Source organism: Mauremys mutica, chromosome 2, assembly GCF_020497125.1.
Source record: "Mauremys mutica isolate MM-2020 ecotype Southern chromosome 2, ASM2049712v1, whole genome shotgun sequence".
Classification (NCBI taxonomy): Eukaryota; Metazoa; Chordata; order Testudines; family Geoemydidae; genus Mauremys; species Mauremys mutica.
This window is the reverse complement of record NC_059073.1, coordinates 257,723,561-257,748,149: the sequence shown is the minus strand read 5'-3', so window position 1 is coordinate 257,748,149 and position 24,589 is coordinate 257,723,561. Positions and strand designations below refer to the sequence as shown.

At 39.9% G+C, this 24,589-nt stretch overlaps 1 protein-coding gene and 1 long non-coding RNA gene across 2 annotated transcripts in view; one reads left to right on the top strand and one right to left on the bottom strand.

Annotated features, from left to right (window-relative positions):
• Positions 1-1,341: 1,341 nt before the first annotated feature.
• MALRD1 (MAM and LDL receptor class A domain containing 1) overlaps positions 1,342-24,589 on the bottom strand; it is a 420,915-nt gene continuing 397,667 nt past the window's right edge. Inside the window, exons 36-40 of the mRNA XM_045007156.1 lie at positions 10,917-10,999; positions 10,729-10,825; positions 4,870-4,945; positions 3,131-3,196; positions 1,342-1,694 (exon numbers count right to left, since the gene is read on the bottom strand). Of these exons, the coding sequence (XP_044863091.1) occupies positions 1,584-1,694; positions 3,131-3,196; positions 4,870-4,945; positions 10,729-10,825; positions 10,917-10,999 (433 nt within the window). The 3' untranslated portion in view covers positions 1,342-1,583. The remainder of the gene's footprint in view (positions 1,695-3,130; positions 3,197-4,869; positions 4,946-10,728; positions 10,826-10,916; positions 11,000-24,589) is intronic.
• On the top strand, positions 2,252-6,148 carry LOC123364778. The gene is made up of 3 exons (XR_006577277.1): positions 2,252-2,426; positions 5,975-6,020; positions 6,106-6,148. It is a non-coding gene; the product is annotated as an uncharacterized LOC123364778 (long non-coding RNA).

Here is a 24,589-nt window from a genome sequence, read left to right as displayed (position 1 = left end):
TGAGTCTACAGGACTCTGTGGAGGAAGATGTCTATAGTTCAAGTAACTTTACAATACATCTCAAATCTTTTCCTTGCATCACATTATATTCAGAATTAGGAAACAATCCACTATCACCCTCTAAAATCTCACTCATCATTCAGAATTCCACTAAGGTTAGGAAGCCATAATTCTTGGCTCTGGTGAGAAACAACCTATTCAGCAAGTAAGCTGGTTTGTTGCAAAGACTAATATCCACCTTCTATCAACCACCAACCTAAAAACCATTAGGTAGCTTGTAGTGAAAAGTGGAGCAGAAGGACATTTGCATAAGTATTGTGACAAAGCTCTGTCCTTATCACCACAGGTCCCACACTTTCTGGTGGATTTTGCTAGCCTCAGAGACTCACTGTGACACTCCACATAGCTCTTCTCTCCCTAAAGTCAAGGGTCACAGCCTACTAAGCCATTTTCATCATAAACCAGTGAGGAAGGTGAGAAACTACTTTCCCTTGCACAGTTTCTATTATCTCTCAGTCTCAGTGATTAATATCGGGAGAGGGAACCCAGGCCCACCCTCTGCTCCAGGCTCCAGCCCAAGGACCCTAATAGTATCAGCTATGGTAGTGGATCTTTTGGAAACAGGACACATACAATTCCCTGGGCCATTTCCCCACAGCAGTCCCCACCTCCTCTATATCTACTTCACCTTACCTCAAGGCCTCCTTCCTAGTATGGTTTGTACTGCACAATCCCACTCACTCACCCATGGAGTGACTGGGACACTTTTAACTAGTTTCAGCTAGCTCCTGATTGGCTTCAGGTGTCCCAATTAATCTAGCTGTCTTCCTTGCCTTCTGGAAAGATCTTGATTGGCCCCAGGTGTCTTAATTGACCTGGAGTAGCTGCAATTTGCTTTTCCTAGTCACAGAGATTTGTTTAGCCTGTGGCTAATATAGCTGTCTCCCACTACTTTACTATAGCAATCTGGCCTTGCCCCGTCACATAATGGCTTTCAATGTTAATGTTTATGTCTTTGTGAAGTCAAGTATACAACACAGTGTGTCAGACCTCTGACTTGCAAAGCTGGTATTCAGACCCAAGACTAAGACATTTATTATAATCACTTTGGTATAGGCTGATCTGCTTGTTTGGATGGTACATTAGCTCTCCTACTTTTTATCTTTGGAACACTAAAATAACTATTTAAGTGCCCTTATGGTTCAAAATTACAGAAATGAGTCATCTTTTCTCAATAATAGCAGTAAAATTAGAACTCAAAAAAACCAAGAAAATGGTTTGGATTAAGTGAAACTTCTTTTTATTAATATACTGGAATTTCAATTGTTCAAATGTGCAGTGAATTCGTAGTTACAGTTACCAGTCTATTTTTGTACCAAGAGAAATATCACATAGGTTTAAACTTTCACATATGCATAGATGCTATTTTCACAGTAGTACTATATTTAGAACAATTATTTTTAATTGAGGAATTATTTCACATTCATTCAAATTACCAATGCAGTATCCTAATCACATACTTTCCACTAGATTTTAGAAACAAAATCATCAGACAAAGGAAAAAATTACACACAGTATCAATTCTATTGTACATCTACTTTGAAGAAATTGCACAGCTTCTCCATGTTTTCTGTTGCTTTGCCATAAAGAGGATTGGCAAAGGAAGGGGCACTTGTATCTTTACTGGAAGCATGCTGGAAGAAAGACATAAAAATGTTATTTCAGCAGTAAGTGCTGTATGGAAATAGGTACAAGAATGGCAGTAGATATTAGGATATCCAAATAATATCTGCCCCAGAGACCATCCTTATGTTCAAACTAAGCCAAGAATCCCAAACATTTTGGCCCACATTCTCAGCTGGTGTAAATGAGCATACTTCTCCTGAAGTAACTGCTTGCTGGGTGGCCTTGGGCTAGCCAGTTCATCTCTCTATATCTCTGTTTCCCACCTTTGTGTGTCTTGTCTGTGTAGACTATAAGCATTTTTGGGCAGGGGTTATCTTACTATGTGATTGTACAGTCCCTAGCACTATGGGGCCCCAGTTCTGATTTGGGTCTCTAGGTGTTACTGTAATACAAATGAATAATGATGATAATGGTCTAACCCACTGAATACATTTTTGCTGCCTTGTTATTATAGGGGTGCTTTGGTTAAGTAACTGATTGCTCATCCCTGGAGTGGTGTTTAACGCACTATATACATTGACTTATGGACAAGGATATGAAGTTACTCTCCAGGGAAGGCCTTTTGTCATCCATGACCATTTCTAGAGCAACTGCCTTACTGATAAGGGTTAAACTGCTGCATGACTGGGAAATGCTATGCTACATTAAGCAACTGAATGAAGTTCATGGCAGTAGCTTCAGCAGTACCTGGGTTGCATTGCTGCTAAAAGTTGTGGATGGTGGAATATCTATGAATTTCAGTAAGTTTCCAGCCCTTCCTTTAATATTACATTGATAGCACCTCCTAATACTGCTATATATAATAAGGAAAGATGAAATCCTATTTAACAGATTATCTAAGACTCTTCTGAGAGATTATTATAAGCAAGCAATGGAATGGCTAGTGGCACTTAGAACCATGACAGTGAATTTCCATTTTGTAAAGCTCACAGAGAAGCTAAAGCCTCGATTTAAGGTTGGCACCTCTCAATACAATTTAGTAACATAATTATTTGTCTTGAAATTTTCTTAATTATGAGATGAACACAGTACATCCAGAAGAGCAGTCTGTTTGCATTTCCTGTATTTGGTATAATGAAACGTTTCAAACTGACTAGATGTCTTAGTCCTTTTAGAGAGGAAAACCCTAATAAGGAGATTTGAAAAACATTTAATTTAAGATTTGCAACTTAATTCAGAATTTCAAATTAAACTCCATAAAAGGTTGTGTCAATCAATAATTTTGTTAAAAACATACACTTTGTAGTAAAGTCATCTTCATACTTAGTACTGTGCCTAACTATGCTTATCTATGGAATCTTTTCTGTAATATTTAGCAAATGCAAGCAGGAACAAGGCAAAGTAGAGAAGTAGTTTGTCAATAATGCAATAATTTGATAGAGGTTTGAAATACCCATCATAGGAATGAACACGGCATTTTGAAAAGAAAATTATTGATACATACCTCCTGCTGCGTTTGCCATGGGGAAACACTGATTTGAACAATGGGTGAGGCAATATACTCAGGAGTCTACAAAAGAGAGATATTAGCTTCAGAGCAACTGTATTCAACAGTAAGTGACATTAAAGAGACATACACCAGAAATATTGCCATCAAATGATACAACTGAGAGAAAAAAATTAAAGATAAACAACAAATTATACAATTATATGGGCAAAAATTTGGTAATGGTAGATCTAGGTTGAGACCGTCAGGAAGATCAGTTAAACTGAGTTTGTTAAGTACTTAATTGTTTTCATCTGAAGATTAGTGAGACTTTTACTGTTTGACTATATTTTCTGATTGGAGATATGAGTCACTCAAACGTAATGTTCTTTAAGCTCTGGGAAAATAGCGTAACCTTTGTTTTGGCTCTTGCAGAAAAAATTATAGAAAGCACATATCATTCTATTCTTAAAGAAAACAAAAGAGAAAATCCAGTGGAGCACCGAATTTCAATCACAGTGCCAGGGATCTTTCGTCCAGTATGAAAATATCTCTTCTGACACCACACTTCTGTTTTTCAACTTGCTATTAAATGAAGCCTGTCAAGAATCTATTTTAACTAAAATAGAAGTGTCCTAGTAAAATGGACATGATCGTAATGGGAATGTTTCCAGCATGGTCCTACAAACCCAAACCTGCAAGTGAATGAATCTGATCTAATGTTTCCAAAATCAGATGTGAGGAACTTTTTATAGAAAGTAAATGGCATGTCATCGTTAATCCTGTTTAATACTCTGGTGGAATCTGATATTACTTACTGAGGAAAGGATAAGAGACATTTTATTTGCCATAGCAAAACCAGCCTAATTCTTATAGCTCTGATAAGAGTAGTCTCAAAATGAGGTAGGGAAGATGCTTTAAGATTTAATTTGCCCCTTTTATTTCCAAGGCATATGGATAATGTTCTTCATATGAATTATTTTTAAATTAAAAAATAAACCATAATACCACAGCTATGTAACTGAGATGCATTCAGTTAATGGGTTGAACTAGCTAACTTACAGCAGAATTTTTGGCCCACTATATAATTTGATTCTTGAATCTTTTCTTCCTGAATCTTTACAAACGTATGAAGCTGTTAGATTATAATATATAATATAATTAGCAATGTTTTATTAGTAGAGTAAACTGAGTTATGTTCAACAAATGGGATTAGGTAAAGCAGTCCCAATAATGATATATTCTGCAGTCTTTTTGTCTACTATAATATTTTATAGCAATGCACATTGCAATGTGTTTAAAAGATTAGAGTGTATATCATAGTTTTCACTAAATCCAGTGGTGTTGCATATGTAGCTAAGTGCTGTAGTTTAGCTAGCCCTCTGTCTTTAAAATGCTCTTTATTTTCAGAAGCATGAGGAGAGAGGGAGGCCTAGTGAATGGGCATTTGATCTAAATATCTGACTAAATACTCTAGCCAAAATAGGTGTTATTCAGATTCACCAGCCAGAGAATATTAGCTGTAACCACAAAGACATTTCTAACACTATATTGCCTTCAAATGGGTCTATTAGTATGCTGAAAATACAGTGTAGCAGAAATCTTACCTTGACTGCCAGTGGCAACGTAGTAGTTTTGTAAGACTTATTTTCTTTATTTAAAAACATTCATTTGTTTCCCTGGGCAGCGTGTTTGAACAACACTGTACCTTTGTACTTTCTACTTCTGTAAGTGTACAACTGGCTATTGCTACTTACCTTTACTTCCCCAGGTGAGCTATGATCCTCGTACAATGGGTTAGTGAATGCAGTATTATGGATTTCCTCCAGGTTCCTTAAAAAGACATAGACTCTCAAATAATAAAACTGGTTAAGGCTGAGCCAAAAAAAATAAAGGGCAAAATTCTTTCCTGATATAACTCCACTGAAGTCAATGGCATTACATAGGAGATGAATTTGGTCTGATGCGTTTTGTTCTGGGTCTGTGAACTAGCAGTTTTTGAAAAGACAGTAAAAATAGAATTGTTTAACTTGCTTCTGCTAAAAATGAATATATTATTGCACATCCAAGGACTTATACAGCATGGATTTACAAAGTGTACTGTAAGGATATTTGGATCTATACAATAGGTCAAACTCGGCCAAACAGGTAAGTTATGGACTCAGGCCTTGTCTACACTATCGGGGTAAGTTGACCTAAGTAATGGTACTCCAGCTAAGTGAATAATGTAGCTGGAGTTGATGTAGCTTAGGTCGACTTACTGTGGTGTCTACACCATGCTGCGTCAACGGAAGACGCTCTCCCACTGACTTACTTTACTCCTATTCTTCCAGTGGAGTTCCAGAGTTGACCAGAGAGCACTCTGCAGTTGATTTAGCTGGTCTTCACTAGACCCATTAAATCGACTCCCGCTTCATCGATCGCAGCAGCGTCAATCCCCGATAAGTATAGATATGGCCTTCAAAAGCTTACACTTTTATGGCACAAGCAGGCCTGGCCCAAAGACATCACAGTACAGTGCAGTGCAGTAAGGAAGAGAGTAACATGTGGTCTTAGACCTGAATGCTATACAAAACAGATTATTTTAATGGAGGAGAGCCTGATGCTGTTAGGATGCTGTTCCAAGAATAAGGGGGTAACTTGCAAGAAGACACAAAGTCAGGAATGGTTGAAAGAGACAGAGGGAAATTTTGGGGGTGGAGAGCATAACAGAGTTATGGGCAGAGGAAGACAAGAAGGGTATAAAGGAAATATGAGCAGGAGCAAAGTTCTGGTTTGCGCTGAAAGAACCTGCTCTTGCAAATTGCCCTCACTCCTTTTACTCTCTGACTTCTAGTTGGAATTATATGTCTTGCTTTTCAGCAGGACATGACTAGCCAAGCGGGCTGCTGCAGCTCACTCACCCTTGGTAAGTCCCAATTATTAATCAATCTTTTATCCATAAACAAGCAGATTTTCAACTTCCTAATCAAACTGCTTATGATTTTTTTGAGGTATGGTGAAAACGGACATTCAAACAACAAAGCTAGTAGGCAGGGTAAGTAAATATCACAACAACACTGCACGTGCCTTATTAAAAGTGCTATATTGGGAGCAGTATGTGGGATGAAATCATTTTCTTTATATCATTGTTTTGCTGCTAAAACTCTAGTGATACACTAAGGAATACTGACTGGAACATAAATTGCTCATGAGTAATTACGTATGATTTTTAAAGGGATTTAGGTGCCTAACTCCCATTGATTAAAAAACAAATCTTGCCCATAGTCTTAGATGTCAACTTGTAATATTGAAATGAATGGATTTTTAAAATCACCTTCCCAGTAAACAACCTGTAGTTATACTTAAAACCCATCATCTTATTTTGAGATTACTTAAAAGTGGACAGAGTGGATTTTCATTTGTAAAACCTGTCACCTGTGTATGCAGGTGCTTGAATCCATCAACTGTATTACAAGATGCTTGCTTGCACAAAGTTGTGCTGGCAAAAATGGATGCCAAACTGATGTTACTTTGCAAATTTGGACCCATATCCCTGAATGTGAGCATGGTGTATTATGCCTTTGGCTAATTAGGAATATAAGGATTGTCATGCTAGAACAGACAGCAGTTTGTTCACTCCAGCATCCTATTACTAATGTGGATGCTGCAGAGAGAGGCATAGAACTGCAGTATTACACAGAAGATGAAAATTCTTCCTGATGCCAGCTGGTCATCAGTTTACACCCTAATTTTAAACTTCTTGAGCAGTCAATTTTACTAAATATATAGCAGTGACTTGAGTTAATCTCATTCCTGCAATACTTGCTGTTGCTTGACATTACTCTCACTGGAAACGATAGCTCATGACTGCAGCCATGAGCTCTACGTCCATCACAAGGTCTCACAATGGGAATTAAGTTACTTATCTTGTGTCAGCCCTCAACAGTAAAGGTTAAACCAACTTATCACTCACAAATATCATAGTCCAAAATAATCAGTCCATAGGTCAAGCTTATAAAACACAGCCACGTAGAATACTTTGCATGTGAAAAGCCAATAAATCTCAGATTAACAAAACTGGAAAAAGAAGGGATCAATTAGGGGGAAAAATGCCAAGTGGTTGGCTTTTTAGGATAAACAAACTAAACCAAATGTATGGGTAAAACAGCTCAGATAGAATTGAGTTTTCTAGCATAACCAGAGCAACCACAAAAAGGAAAGGAAAGAATTAATCATCTTGGGTTGCAGAGCAGATCACATGGGTGATGCTTTTGCTAAACTCATTTCCATGATGGAGCAGCAGCTGTTGCTTTTGTACAGATTCCACTCACCACAAATAGCATTGCACACTTATCAGAGATGGGAGAAAGTTGCACTGATCACAGAAACACTTGTCAGTGTTTAAAGAGATCGTTGAGTTGCATAATGCTTTTTTAATGGAAAAATCAATGTATTTGGATTTAATTGGTTTTGATGTGACAATTCAGAATTCTGTAACTTAATCTTGACTGCAAAACCAAACATTGTCAGTTTTAGCCAGAACACAACAGTCTATGCAGTCTATGTTAGAAGAAGAGTGTGCCCTCAATTGAATTTTACCACACTCATAACAAAAAAGAAAAACAAAACAAACAAACAAAAAAAAACAGCTAAAGGACAGACAAGTCAATTCTAATTACACTAATCTCTTGAACACATACTTTATAGATGTTTCAGACTGTAAATATAGCAAAAGGTCTTAGTTCCTAAAATATTTACAAAGCTTTTTACACACAATTTAGGCTTGAAAATATAGTGTAGTCATTCCATTCTGCAGAGGAAATGTATGTCAGGGTGCAATCTGGGTAGACTCAAAAGACAGTTATGGTGACTGGTTTAGAATTACTGTACCTCTGGGTTTCTTGCTTGATTAGGCTGCTAATATACTGTCTTGGCTGCCTAGTTCTGTACTTCATTTTCTTCTCAGTTATTTTTTGTATTTTTTAAAGGCATTTGCATCTCTCATCTTGGTCATGCTCAACTCTAAGACTGAGTGATCTCCTGGTTTTCTCTCCTCCAGTTACCTTGTATTCCCTATCCTAAGTGTAATAGCCATCAGAAATATAATTTCTGAAAAAAAGCAAGAATAAACCAAGATCTTCTTACTATGGCATAGAATGTCCTCTCCAGGAAAATGCAGTGGTGCTGGAAATAGCTCCTATAGAAACAAAGGTGGCATTTGGAGTGCTTTCATAGGCTGATAAAACAGCTTATGGAGAAGAGCTACATGCCTGTTCATTCCCAGTCTTGTGCTTTGACCAGAAGACCATACCTCCTTTCTCCTCCTGTCCAAAAGAACAGCCTCCATCTCCTGCCACTATCTCCTCTAACCCATTTCCCCAGAATTTCTGAGTCTGTTTACTCTCTGATCCCTGCCTACTAGTGATGCTGCTGACAAATCCCAGGAGGTTTGGAGTTCTGTGCTCACTGGGACTGACAGGAACAACATCTCCCAAGGTACGCTAACACTGTCTCTGGTGGACCAGGCAAAGGGTGGATAATAAAAAGAATCAGAAGACCTAGGGACACTGGCAGTGCAGTAGACCGCACAAATAAACACAGCTGAGCAGCTTGAAAAAGGATTTTCTAGTAATTGTTTAACATTTATCCTGGAAGGGAAAAAAATCAAGCTTGGGTTGACAACTGGAAGGCATCTTAGCACCGTGCTTCCATTCAGTCAGGAAGGGCATCTGCCACGGAGAAAGGATCATGGCTGGCAGCCATGCACTGAGCCTGGGCACCTCACCTGTGGATCACAAGCAGGAATGTGGGAACCTGTCAGGTTTCTTCCAGGTTTGGGGTTTCTCTCTTTATAAAAGTTGCCCAAAACCCTAACTGAGAGTCATGTAGTCATTGCCATATTGGAATGTCATTGTGGCAGTGATATACACAGCTGTCAAGCCATGGGGCTGGCTGCTTTTGTCCATTAGGAGAAGAAAGAAAGATACAATTTAATCCAACAGGTCTCATCATGTGAGTCATAACCCTTAATCCAGCAGCTGTATAAGGGTAATAGGCCTGCTCCTGTTCCCTGTAGCTGCTTTTCTAATGAGCAAGATATGCTGCATTAGTTATGGTGGAATGTTGATTAGTGGGGTCTCCTCAGCAATAGCCTCAGTCACTAGAGTTGCACTGTTTAGCAGTGATGTTGGGGGAGAGAGGGACAATCGTGAAGAGAAAAAGGTCTGCAGTAAAGTAGGGGCATGAAGGGGATGAGGTGGCTTTTGAAGATGAAGCCTGGAGAAGAGAAACTGAGGGTGAGGGGAGTCTGACAATACAAAAATGATGTGGACAAGGCAGAAGAGCAATAGGAGTTGACAATAAAGAGACACCCTGGTAGCTAGTTCTGTGTTGCGGGGGGAGGGGAGGAACTGGCATTAAAGAGGATGAAAATTGGGGGGAGATGGGCAGAGAGAAAGAAAGATTAGGAGAATTGACACCATAGAGAGGACAGACAACTAGCGGTAGAAAGAAAGAGAGAGAGAACAAAAAATCCAGAAAATGCAAAAAGAGAGAGAGAGAGGAGAGACTGGACTGGACTGTAGGAATGGAAAGAAGGGTTGAGAGAAGAGGAACAGAAAAGGCAGAGAGTGTTGCTAAGGTAACCCCAAGAGACCTGTCAGTGATCTGTGAGTCTGAGAGGTATTTTTCAAAGATTATGTGAAAATGAACCACTGGTTAAAGAGACCCTATGTAGCAGCATCATAGAAACAGCACTTCTTTATTCCAGCCATTCTTGCAATGTTTTTCCTTTCTCCTTTGATAATTATGGTGGAGTCATTTTATATTTTGGCATGTCAGCAGAGAGACTGCTTTTATTTGCTCAGCCAACAGCACATGAGGCACGTGACAGATAGGGCCCCGGCTCTGACGACCTCACAATCTATAGGAGTGTGGGCATGGAGTGGGGAGAAGAGAATGGGGGAAGTGATGATAAAAGTGTGAATGGTGAAAGAGAAGAGAGCACACAGTTTAGTAGTTCCACAAATTTTGTTTGAATTCTTATTTGTCTATTCAGTCTTTCTGCACTAATCCTTTTTTATGGTTTTATTGTTAAATGTTTCTATTCCATGCAAACTAATTTTCACACGGAGGGGGATGCTTTGAAAACAAAAGTTCTTTAATTTTTTGCAAACATTTTAGAAAACATTTAAGGCAAAACTGCTCTCTGAAGTACACACAGTGCCTGCTGGCTTCCAGGGGACTTGGATGGGTGCATCTGAGAATTGAATTTGGCCTTAGAAGTTTTGAGAAACCACAGATGTCTCCTATGTCCTCCCATTTAAACATCAAGTAAAAAAAAGATGGGCATTTCTGAGCTGTTATGGATCCCAAGGCTCTCTAATTCAGTAATAACCACACAATATTGCATTTAAGGTACTCTAAGCAATCAAGATGCATTTCATTGTTTCCAGTTGAAGGTCCACCAAGGTCAGCTTGTGGTGCAAAGCTAGGTTTTATGTTTATAGCTGCATATTTAAGGCAAACAGACTGAGAGGAGATTTAAAAGCTGAAACCTCAGAAACTGGGCAGTTAGCCGTTGCTTTGTGGCACATTTTTGTCTGCTTTTGCACACAATAAAAGGCTTCACTTACGTTCTTGGCACTTTCTTCTTCCAAAGGAAATACAACATAGCGACTGTGATTTTGATCAGTAGGAAAGCTAATGCAACACCCAAGCCAGTCCAAATATCTGCAAAGTCAGACCAATGAAAGAGAAATAAGCACAGGGAAACAGTAAAAGAATGGCTTGAATGCTGTTAATGTCTTTTCACCTGACCTACCATTTTGAAGGAGAATGGAAACTGAAGTTGGGGGAGGATTAACCTTGGTGTGGCAACGATTTCCTTGCCATTCTTTTCCACATCTGGGAATAAGATAAAAGAAATTTGTGAGAAAGGAAGACCTGGGAATGCTTTCAAGCAGAGAACGTAGGGAACATGCTGAAGGATGACAGAAAGCACTGGAAAGTACAGTTCAGGTAATCCAAATGGTCTTGGGCATTTATAGCTGTGTCCAGAATGCATAACCTGCAGGATCAACATTTATGGACTGAAAAGGCAAATTATACACACAAAAAACAAACCAGAAAGGATCAGAAGCAGCCCCCACATTTAGCTAGTCTGTCATCACTGTCCATCACCAAACAGCATTGTTCTATACCAATACTTGACCAGTGTGACTCATTCCCCTGTTATTCCTGTTTTCTTTGGCTCCAGTGAGAATAAGAAATATTTCTGAGTAGAGAGTCCAGTCCCCCCAGTGGAGAAGAAGGCATGGGAGCAGGGAATGGAGAGACAGAATCTGTTTCTTTTTCTTTATTGCTATCTAATCATTTGTTGTTTTATTCTTTTCAAAATACAACCCGTAACCAAATTTCCACTGAAAAACCGACTAACCAAAATAGACCAGCCACTATAACCCTTTCAAATGAAAGTTGCTGATCTCTTCACTTTAAGTGGCTAGAGGTTCAACTGTGGAATCCATAGAGCACACTCTGTCTCACCATATATGAATGCAATTGAGAGACAGAAAGAATCAGCTTAGTGCAGCGATTTCACTGACCTATGAATACATAGATCCAGAAGCATGTCTATAATCCCGATATCTAGGATGGTCTAGCATCCTGGTAATTATGATGGCCTCTTGCCTTTTACAGATGCTAAGCTCCTTCTCTCCATTACCATTTTGTTTTAATATTTTAATTTAGAGCCAATAAACCACACACAGACTGTTACACTGAGTTTTAAAATATGGATAGGCAAATCTACATATTGTGTGAATTACACATGTACAAACAATATTAAAAGAACATTATTAAGGTTGGAAAGTCAAGCATTCAAAGGTAGGAAATCCCAGAATTAAAGTTGCTTGTACAACCTGAAATTGGCCCCTTTGTGCCTGTGCATTATGATACAGTCTTTAATTATATGATCACTTCTCTTTATGTTTCTCTATAAAGAGGCTGGGGGGAAGAAAGAGAGATTTCAGAGATCATGTAGTTTAAGGCCAGAAGGGATCATTAAGTCATTTAGTCTGACCTCCTCCTTATCACAGGCCATTACATTTCACCCAGTTATCCCTGTATTGAGCCCAACTTGTGTTTGACTGAAGCATATCTTCCAGAAAGATATCCAGTCTTGAGCTGAAAAAATCAAGAGCTGGAGAGTTCATTACTTTGTAGTTTGTTTCAAGTATCAATCACTGTCCCTGTTAAGAATTGTGCCTTATTTCTAATTTGAATTTGTCTGCTTTCAGCATCCAGTCACTGGTTCTTCTTACGCTGTTTTACTAGATTAAAGAGCCTTTTCGGCATTCAGTGTTTTCTCCCCATAAAAGTACTTATACACTGCAATCAAGTCATCTCTCAGTCTTCTTTTTGATAAGCTAAACAGTTTGAGCTCTTTGCATCTTTTAAGGTACCGTATTTTCTCCAGCCTTCCATCTTTTTTTTTTGTTCTTTTGTGCACCCCTCATATTTTTCAATATTCTTTAAAAAATGTGGACAGCAATACTGGATACAGTAGGGCAGTATTGGTTTCACCAATGCTGTATACAGAGTGAAATTTGTCTCCCTCGCCTCCTGTTTACATATCCAAGGATCACATTAGCCCTTTCTGTCACAGCATGTTGAGATGCTTATCCACTATAACCCCTAAATCCTCTTCAGAGTCACTGCTTTCTGGTATACAGTATCCTGTTCTGTCAGAATGGCCTCGCCTTCCTTGTTCCTAGGGGTATATCTTTGCAGTTGGCTATATATATTAAGTGGATTAAGAAATGGCTAACTGACAGATCTCCAAAAGTAGTTGCTATGGTGACTCATCATTGAATGGGGGTATTTCTCACAGGATTCCACATAGTATAGTACAGTACTAGGATGAAGCTATTGAACATTTTCATCAGTAATCTGGAAACGAATATAAAATCACTGCTGATAATGGAAAGACATTTTGTGAAGCAAGAGAAGAGTAGAAAGGGAGTTCACCTACTAGTCAAGCCTTCTAGCCTTGGCTTCACCATTTAATTTATTTTTTTCCCTTTTATCCATTGGTAGGGGAAATTTAGTGTAGTATCAGCCACTGGAATAGAATGTAAATCCATCAGACAAGCCCTGTTTGTAATCTGGAGATTCACCCAAATCCTTCTGAGGTTTAGCCCTTCATTAATTATAAATGGGCATCTTCCCAAACAAGCTGAGATACCTGCAGATTTCACCAAACCTAGAAATAAAATGGGGTGGGCTTTTTTTTTTCCAATCAAAACCCAACCCAGCATATGTGGATGCTGAATGTAGCTTCTACTGAAGCCAAACTCTTTTCTGGATAGAGAGGAGGAAGGTGTACAAAATGTCTTTACAGACGTTTGCCTACATTCATGTAGGGCCAGATTCTGATCCTCTTACTCATGTCGAATAGCACCTTATACCACATATGCACTCACTGACTTCAGTAAGACCATTTGTGGAGAATGTACTCTCCAATTTGAATGGAGGGATCTGGTCCTTAATGATTAAAGAAAGATGTTAAACATAGCCAGTCCATGAATTAAAAACAATTGCAAATAGTATTTCTGCACAAGCCATACAATGAAATCTCAATTATCCCAAAGGAGTGGGGGACATTGGGAATGCTGAGATAATTGAGAGAAATTTCAAAATCAATAAATCAAATGAGCATGACCTTATTCAGGATAACAAGGAGCTTTGGATAACTGAGATTCAGAAAAATGACACTACTATTTGTCAGCAATACACAGATGACATCCTGCATTGCATCACTTTCATAGCAGATCCAAAGAAATCTCTCAATATCCAATGGCTGCCCGAGATCTGGTTGAGGTGGCACTGGTTGGGAGAGGGAAGTATTTGACTAACTTGTCAGCGCTATAACATTGCCTCAGATTGTTAAGGCAAACTTCGACAGTGGTGTACAACTAGGTGGGTGGGAGGGATAGCTCAGTGGTTTGAGCATTAGCCTGCTAAACCCAGGGTTGTGAGCTCAATCCTTGAGGAGACCACTTAGGGATGCGGGGCAAAAATTGGTCCTGCTAGTGAAGGCAGGGTGCTGGACTCAATGACCTTTCAAGATCCCTTCCAGTTCTAGGAGATTGGTATATCTCCAATTATTACCTATTTCTCACTGTTTCTGAATACCCAAATAGCCATTACCACAAAAATTACCCTTTTCCATCAATGGTGGCAAGAATACAGATTTAGGCACAGATTCCTGACAGATACAGATTTAGGCACAATAATCTAGGCATTCATGGCTCTTGGTTTGGTTACTGTGATTCTCAATTCCTAGGTATGAAATTGCTGAAATTGTAAAAGTTAAAATTGATCAAGAATCTGACAGCCTGACCACTCAACAACACAGGCTGTAGAGAGCATGACTCCAAGGTGTTTCACTGGTTCCCCAGGGAATTTTAGGTCAAACACAAGGACTTGTTCCTATTCTCCCAGACATCCCCAATTTTCAGCTTCACACTGCATGATTAGCACAACAGCACTGTTCAGTGGAACACAGAATTGTTGACCCTAAGAGTGAAACTCATGCATGCAGTAGACTGAACTTTCTCTGAAACTAATCCATAAAGCTGGAGCTCACTCCTGAAAGAGACCAAGATGATCCTAAGACCATCAGCAGAACCAAAGACAAAACCCTATTTCTTTGACCAGGCCTTCACATAGGAACTCTGTACTAAAAAAACCCACAGGAAAATGAACTAAAGAGAACCAACCAAACCTATACAACTGAAAGGAGAGAGAGATTTATGTGTACACCTCTATGGACTTGATTCTCCATTGCCTTGTGCCTTGCATAATCACTTACATCTTTGCAAAATGGGTGTAAAATGTCATCATTCTGATCGGGTGGTGATTTACACTCACTTTGCTTCTGCACAGGTGGAAGGCAGCGGAAAAATCAAGCTCATAGTCTCTCTTGGACCTGTTTTGTAAGTAAAAAAAATAAAAATAAAAATCTCCACAAAAGATGTGCAAGGCAATCTCCTGATTCAATAGCAAATTAGACTGTAAACTCTAAATTAGACTAAACTCTATCAGGGCAGGGAATATGTTTCCATGTGTGTTTGTAGGGCAAATTACAAAATAAGGCCCAATCCGGACGGAGGCCTTTGGGCATTATTGGAATAATGCAAATAATAAATAACAGTAATCATAATATCAGGCAGATACATAAGGAAATGAAGGTAGATTTCTTAGCCCTCATTATATAGATAGATATAATCTTGGTGTCTTACTGTCTTGAAGTGAATTTTAATTGCTCTAACAGCTCCAGGTAGGTCTGTGCAGCTTGTGGTGTAAACCCAAGAGTCAGGTCACTTGAAGTCAAGTTAATGAAGAAGAACACTCCTAATTACCTTTCCCACTGCTGTGATTACACTGTACTCACAGCACATTACTTTCAGTTGAAAGGCAGATGAGTTGCTTTCATCAAAGTCACTATTAGTTTCCTCTTAAGATTTGGGCAATTGGAGATACACAAATTATGATGTGAAGGAGAGACCCTCCAGGACAGAGGTCAAATATGCTCTCTGGGCAATATGTTAAGTCTCCACCAGCAGGGGTGGCAGGAGTTTTGAAGGCATTCCTTAAAAAAGCCTCTCTTACCCTGGAGCTATTCATTTTATTTTGAAGTCAGGTGATTGTAGAAATCATTGAATAAATCCCTTGAGCCATAAAGCTCTAAAGTTCCACATTAAGAGCGTACAATTAATTTGCTTGGACTAATTTCTTGCTGACTAATTAGCAGTTGCACATTTCAAAGAAGTGCTAGGTTTCTAAAAGCCATCCAGCTCCTACCTGAACTAGGGAGATAACCATTCCTATCCATCCAGGCAAGGGGCATCCTCATAGTGAAAACAGGAAGAGGAAGAGAGAGAAACACAGATAAACCAGCATTTAGAATCCTTCCATCCCAGTACACAATCCTAATCTATCCTGTCTAATAAAATGTCTTCCACTATTAGCAAGTTCAGATGGGAGAGTCACCCTGGAGTGAGACGGTTTTAACTCTTCCAATTTTGCCCCTAGGATTTCCAACTCATTACTCCCTAATACCTATACTGGTAATGCTGTGGAATGAACTATAGCACTGCCTATGTTTCTGCACCCTGGGCCTGTGGTCGTGGCTCATTTAACTCAGGAAATAAGGAACAGGGAAGATTTTTTCCTTTTACGTGTTCGTACAGGGCAGGTCTAATTTACCAGGAACATGTCTGGATGACACACTGCTGCATCTCAGGCTACAGAACTTTACATTACATTAAGGACTGTACATGTAAAACTCAAAACAATTAGAACTAATGCAAATGCTTATTTCCAATGCCTTCACTTTGATTTGAATATCTCCAGCTTGGGTCTGATTCTCTACTTGTGCAGTGATTTGCACTTGTGCAAAGTGGATGTAAAATGCTACTTCTCTGATGTAATAGCATTATACACCACCCTTGCACAGGAGTAAATGACATCACCAGTGCAAGGCAGTGGAGAATCAGGCCCGTGACCTTCAAATGTAGAGGTGATATGAGCTCCTCATTAGCTGAGCAGGAAAAACACTCAGTGAGCTGTATTTTAAGCGAAGGGCTTGATGTATTTGAATAACTGAATGCTGAAAGCTGCTGTTTTCCCTACAGCAATAGTTACTAATGTTCCATAATGAGGAAGCTGCATGGATGTCAAACAGTGTTCTGCAGTTCTATTTTAGAGTCCAGCAATCCTTTGTCAATCCATTTTATTGGCAATACCTCATTCAAGGGCTCTCCTGTTTAGTGTGGGAGCTGATAAATGGTAAAACTACTTTTAATCACAAATAAATGCTTCAGCTAAAAGTATTAAACTTACTCTCCTCACGTGAAAGTTAACCTCTCAAATGCCAGATAAAATTTTCAATAAAGTAATTTAAAAGGCAGATTAAATTACTAATCGCTGCTGGGAACTCTTTGTGATAACGGAAATACAGACAGAATAATTCCATGTGTTTGTTTATTTTAATCTATACAAATATATATCGAGGAATGCCTAGCTAAAGCCCTAGGTACCCTGACACAAGTTATGGGAACCCAATATAATAATTGGTAGCTAACCTAATAACATCAAACAAAACTCAGTACCCTGCAGAACTCCCGCAAACCTTCCCACGCCCCCTGCAGACTCAGATCTCTATCAAGCCCCTCCCTTAAAGAATAGCCAGAGAAAATAGATGGGATTGTGGACAGAATAAGCATATGAAAACTGTAAAAGTACTACCAGCACACCATGGGAAATCAAATTTCAACTTGTGCCTAATACAAGAGTTCATGAAACAACTCAATCTGCTTCTGAAATACAGTCCTCAGTTAACTAATGGCAAGTCCAGAGTTAACCATCCCTGCCCTTAAATCAGCATCAAGCTGCACCCTCTCCCCTCTTCTTTACTCCCGACCCCCCTAACTTTCAGTTAGCCGCTGAGCCAAACTAACTCCCCCCCCCATGAGCCCTCTTGGTGTCTCCTAATTTCACTTTCATTAGCCACAGAGAAATCATGATTAGCCATGTCATGTATAAATTCAAAATGGCTCTAGAGCAAGCTAATTTAGTCAAACAATTGTTTACTTTGAGTGTGATCAGAATTAGGGAAAGGGAACAAGACATGGATGAGTATCAATATTGCAACATTTTCTTATTTTTTAAACTAAGATTTAAATTTTTAATTTTTTTATTGACATTTTTGGACCGACAATGATTTTGTACTTTGGTTGTTGTATACGCTTGAGATACGCCTGTCTCCTAAACTGTCACACTGCACTAATCTCATGACTGCTTCATGATCACAAATTCACTATTGCTACATTTGTAACATGGGTATATGGTGATTATAATGTAGTGCCAACAGCGTGCAGGAGGGGTGCTATATCCATTCATGCCATTCAACATACTCCCAGCTTGGGCACAGGCTAATGGTGGGGCCAAGGTATAAATGAAAGAAACAGTTTTGTTCTCTGTGAAACACAGAGACTTTAGTTATGTCCAGGGGCTGTGTAGGGATATAAGAGGGTTCCTTGCACTCCCACTCCTGTTTCCCCCTGGGCATCCATAGGACAATTGGGCACAGTCTGGACCAATATTAAACATAAATTCCTGTTGTCCTGTAAAGTGGGGAAAATATAGGGTGAAACGCAAAAGTCCTTCCAATGCATTGCTGACATATGCTTTCTCTCTGCAGAGTCGCAGTGAGTGGCGTTTAAACGGTCTTACTATTAAATATTACACTACCACCTTCACTATAAGCCTGTGAGCATGCTGAGGACAGCAACTCTTCATTGCTTCTTGGCAGCCAATGTTTAGAGGAGTATGGGACAAAGGCAGCCCACTCCCTCAGTACCATAATTTCCCATGTCCACTCCCATTGATATAATTGATTTAATCAAGAAAGAAACAAACACAAGTTCTCTGATACCTCCCTATTGCTGTTCCAAAATGCTGGTACCCATTATTCATTAGCTAATGTCATATGATTTGCAACAGCAGATGACATGAGTACTGTGACTATACCCATGCTGTCTGCTGATCAGAACAACAGCAACAGGCCCTCTGCCTCCTCCTGTGGTAAAACCCATGGGAGGAGAAGACTCTTTGTGTTGGGGGTGGGAGCACTAACATTGCATAGAAAGAGCTGCAGACCCAGCCTTCAAATCCCACCGATACCAAAGGAGGCCAGACCCATCTATGCAGACCCCTTATGTCTCTGCACCCACTCAGGAATTCTGGTGCTCTCCAGCTCCCTAACAGCATGAATTTTAGTCCCAGTGGAGCCAAGCTGTATCCCTTTGCTGCATCTGAGCCATCATCATCTCCCCTTAAAGGGGGTTTCCTACTGCAATGGAGTCCTCAATGAAAAGGTAATGTAGCCCCATCTGTATTGAAATTTCTGAGCAGAAACTTCATTGTTAAAGTTTATGGTTGACAAATGCAAGGTAATCAGTATAGCAAGGAATGATATGATGTATTCAAACACTCTGCTGGATTCTAATTAAATTGTAACCACTCAGCCCAAAGATCTGGGAATTGTTGTAGCTCGCTCAATGAAAACATTGGCTCTCTCTGCAGTAGTCATCAAAAAAAGCAAACAAAACAGTAAAGAGGCATAAGGAACAGGATGGAAAACTGGGTTCAGAGATGGAAGTGCTTAGAGTTGTGTAGGAGAGATTGAAAAGGCTGGGTCGCTTAAAGATGTGAGCAGAAGTATACATGATAAAGCTATGTAAAATAACAAATGGTACCTGGAAGGTAAAGTGGGTCCATCTATTGATCCTCTCGTAATACAAGAGCATTCAATGAAATTGAATGGAAACTAAGGTTATATTGATAAAATAGAAACACTGCTATACAAAGCGTAATTAAGTAAGATGCCATTGAGACCAATTGTTTAGTGGGATGTATCAGAGAGGACTTTTTAAAAATGAGGAATAAAACCCTCATCGGTCATTGCCTAAGCCAATCGTTACCTGATGGCAGTTTAGAAAAAACTTTTCTTTGGTTAGGTTATTCCATTACTGTCCACTATGAAACTTTCCTTTGAAGTATATGCTTCTGTCAGCTACTGTCAGGATACAGACCACGTGGACCAATGGTCCATTTACAGGGTGGTAATTCAGTGCTCCTATAACTTGTAGCTGCCATTTAACAAGCACGTAGATATTGCAAATAGGTTTATATCTGCCTGCAATAATTGTATCTAATTAGATTTCCTTTTATTTTGTGGAATGAGGAGGCCTTGAACAAATGTAAAGAATGAATGTCAGCTGTTAAACATCTACATGAAACAAGCTCTGGACTGAAAGCATGTGAGTGAGCTTTGTAACACATGCACAATTGGATGAAACTTCTCATCAAGTCTGGAGGAACCATTTACTGCTGAGGAGAAGGCAAAGGGTTGTCTTGTTTTAAACAGAGCTGGTTGGAAAAATAGAGATGAAACTTTTTGTCGGAATTTGACAGTTCGTCAAAATTGAAACATTTTGCAGATGGTCCCATTTTGATTATGTTCTGATGGAACGCAGGCAGCTCACCCACCCAGCTCCTTACCCACCCAACCTGGTGGGCTGGCAGTCCAGGCTTCAAGATTCCCAGATCCTTACCAGCTCACCTGGCAGGCTGATGGGAAGCTGGGAACCCTCGGCTGCCCAGGCTACTAGTTTCCGTGGCTCCAGGGCAGCCTCCAAGGAAAACTGCCTGGAGCTGAGGCAGTTGTGGGCAGCTGATGTGGATGTAGGAGAAAGTTACATTTCCTTAGCTCTTCAAAGAAACAGCTGCTAGTTTAAGTAATCCTTAAATCCAAGTTAAAATATGTTGCACACATGGTATATTATGGCAGAATTTGGCCCGGTGAGGACTACAGAAATGAAATGGAACCATTCCCATAGCGGATGATCAGACTTGAAATCTATCATTTCAAACATGTACAATCGTTTTAATGCTATATTTTCTCACCTTCTTAAATAGTGGTTCTTTTGTGTCTCGTTTTAGAAATTTTTCACTGTCATATAAAAAAACACTGCTGGCTAAAAGCCAATAATGAGACTCTACAGAAAATAACTCCTGGTACTGAAGAAAAGAAAGGTTTATGCTAGGTTCAGTAAACAGAAAAATGACTGCCTCGCCAGCTAAACCATTAAACAAAATAAAACTTACAAAATCTATTTTCCAGAAGAAATATTTGTTTTATTTTTTTATGTAAAGTGATTGTTTTTGATGCAATATTTCTAGGCGAAAAGAATATTTCGACACTATCACATTTAGAGGTCAAACCACTAAATAAGCCTTGTCCTTTTATCTTAACTGGTGTTGACATTAAAATGCAACACCACTGAAAAGAAACTGAGAGGCTGAAAGCCATGTAGTGGGTTAAACACATTGGCCATTCGCCACTAGAGATCAGAGTTCAAAGGGTGGCTTAAGTCACAAGGGAATATCAATATCCAATGGTTCATCCTAGCCCACAGTTTTTGCTCTTTACAAAAGTACCCACGCCACAATGCAGGACAATAAGTTACCCCTTGCTTAAGAGAAACTCTAGAGTGTAATAGCAGGAATGTTGCAGATAAGAACATCCTCACTGTGAATTAAGCGGTGGGGCCCTTTGTCCAGCTGGATGGAGGTGGTGAATTGTTCCTTTTAACTGCAGGGATGGAGCTTGTCCAGTAGACTGGTAGGAAGGGGTGTGGTGCCTCTTTAAGGTGCTCTTCCCTGAAAGAATTACCTGTTACAGCTAAAGAGGCAGAAAGCAGCACAGCCAGACCAGACTGGCATGCAGGAGATGCTGCCTCTTTCCCTGCCCGCTGATGAGAAGGGAAAAGGGGCATATTTATTCCCAGGGCAGTTCAGGGAAAGCCCTCTTTAATCCAGACCAGGCTAGCAGCACCCCCCCACCCACACACACACACAGCCATGGAAGTAGTTAAAATACCAGGTTTCTTCATTATATGCAATGGTCATTACACTAGTCACTCCTTTTCTTGAGGGGCTGGCAGGGCCGGCTCCAGGCACTAGCCCAGCAAGCAGGTTGGGGTGGCCAACGGAGAGGGGCAGCATGTCCGGCTCTTTGGCGGCAATTCGGTGGCGGGTCCCTCACTCCCTGTCAGAGGGAAGGACAAGCTGCCGAATTGCCACCAAAGACTGAAGCGGCGGCAGTAGAGCTGATTGCAATCACCGCTTTTTTTTATTTTTTTGCTGTTTGGGGCGGCAAAAACCCTGGAGCCGGCCCTGGGGGCTGGGAAGGAATTTTCCCTCACTGCCAAAAAGGCTGAGGCAGGGTGTGTGTGTGGGGAGGTTCACTTGCCGCACAGCAAATTAGAGACCTGGTGGGGTAGGAAAGTTGGGGTTAGGATATCATGTTGCAACTCATTATGGAAACTTGTGGCAGACGTCAACTCCGGTTAACTCCATATGAATGGATACAGCAGTTCGATACAATTGATTGGTAACGGATTTAAAGAAGGCATCCTTTAAAAGAACAGAAAATGGCGGTTCAGGGCTCCTGTGACTGGTATGGGAGGTAGTCAACCACCCTTTCTTTACAGCCCACATTAACTCTCTAAAAGTAGGAGTGGCAGGGTCTCAGCAGTGGGCTGGGTAGAACCAGGATGGGAAAGGGGAGGGCTGACAGCAGCCCCCACATATATAGAAATGTATATGGAATTACCTGCACTATACTATTTTACCTGTCAGATACTCCCAGATATTTAAGAATAAAGCTACAGCCTAATTAAAACTACATCCAATGTTTCCTGTCCTTCTGGCACCGTAGATAGGAGTAGAGTTAAAAGATTGTACTAGTATAAAATAGGTCGCCGTGCTACAATAGTGTAAAAAGTGTTTGACTCCCTTTTGCAAGGCTTTCCCTCTCTGTGTGTTCCCCCTTCTCTCTCTCCTCATTTCTTGGTTATAATGTTTGTAAGGGTATTGAGTGTGGAATCTGACAAATGAATCTCTGTATTGATCAAATTATGGCTAGGAGCCTGCCCTGTGTCTGACCATTGTATGTTCATAGTCCATCATAATAAAAACATCCTTCTCTTTGACAAGTGCCACCAACTTCACATACAGTTAAAATAAGGAAGAAAATGTGTAGAGGAAATAATGAGTTGCAAAGCTGCACCTGACTGCAGAAAGTACAAATACTGTGGCTTTAAGACAAACCTGGTGGCTCCAGAGAAGAAAGCTTCTGCTTAATGATAATTTTGTTGCTAGAACAGATGGGGATTAAAGAGCAATAAAAAAAATCTAATAAAATACCTGAATATATTTACACTGGCTATATTTTACCATGATCACCTTCCTTTCCCTGTTTTGCTCTTATTTTTTTTATGTCTGTTTATTCATATTCCCCTTTATGCCTCCATGGTCTCTTGTTGCATTCCTTCTTGATTTAAAACAAAACAATCTATTGCCATGTTAATTTCATTATGATTTACTCTCTGTGTTTTTTCTTATCTGTAATTCTAGTGTTACTTGTCTCTTGATTATATTTTCATGTCTGTTTTAGCATTTCCACATTGGGATGCTATAAGCTTTTTTGGACTTTAGTCTCTTTTTTTCCTCTTATTTTAAGCTGTTTTGGTTCTGCAGCTGAATTGAAAGCATTTTATTTTACAAGCTGGAGTTTTTTAAATGAATAAACTGGGTTCCTCAATAAACACTGGTCTATTACTGTGCAATAATCAGAGAGAGTTTGTGGCACTGCATTATTTAGACACTATTGCATTATCAGTTCTATAGTGATAGGAAATGGACATTTATCCCAGTCAAAGCCGGTCTGCATATCTGCTTTCAATTCCTGTTTACCTTCTGAATATCTTTCAAATGAATGAATCTGCAAAGCCCTGATAAAAATTAAACAGTCAGTCATTTAAAAGGCTTGAGCAGACATTAGGAAATGTCTATGTTTCATTGTATGTGTTATGCCACACATCTTTGTTAAAAAAAAATCTGTGATAAAATTCTTTTCCCTTTTTTTTTTAAATCTTGGTCTGGTCTTCTTATCAGTTGAAATGGCCTGCTTTAACCTGAGTCTGCCAGCATAGGACATGACTACTGCCAGGTAGATTGCAGTACAGATTGGAAATTCTAAATATTTTTTGTCATTCCCAGACAATCATAAATGCATCTGTTCCGACTGGATACAACAATAATGTCTAACACAGCCTCTTCTTAACATTTTACAAGTCAGGTGCACAACTGTAGCACCAGAGGGAATCAATAGTTATGAAATGTATTCTTTCAAAACTTTTCTTTTTCATGTTTCAGTTGTACACTTCCAGGAATGAAAAGCAGCAGCCCTGCATTGTCAAACTTCCCCATTATACGGAAACAATGGTTTACATTCCATTTGAAGCATTCATTTCACAGCAAAGGCTGTACAATAAATTGTTGGCATCACAGGCACCAACTCTGTGAGTGCACTGGGGCTCAAGCACCCACCGAAAAAAAATAGGGGGTGCTCAGCACCTGCAGGGCCAGATTAATCTTTTGTGGGCCCTGCCCCCTGCTCTGCCTGTGCTCCATCCTGAGGCCCTGCTCCGCTTCTTCCCCCTGAGGCCCCACCTGCCACTCTGCCCTGAGGCCCTGCCCCTACTTGGCCTCTTCCCCCTAAGGCCCCACCTACGCTCCACCCCAAGACTCCACCCCTGCTCAGCCTCTTCTTCCTAAGGCCTCGCCTGCCACTTGCACAGAGGGGAGGGAGTGGAGAGAAGCACCCACTGGCACAAACAAAAGTCAGCACTTGTGGTTGGCATACTCCACATGTAAAACAATAATATCATGATGACGTCCCCACATTGATTGTAGTTGTCCTCTTTTGATAGCCACAAATTAATTCCATAGCAGTTAGGGGAATTCTCACTCCGACTTCCAGAAATATAGTTTAAATTATAAGATATTTAGTGGACTCTAGGA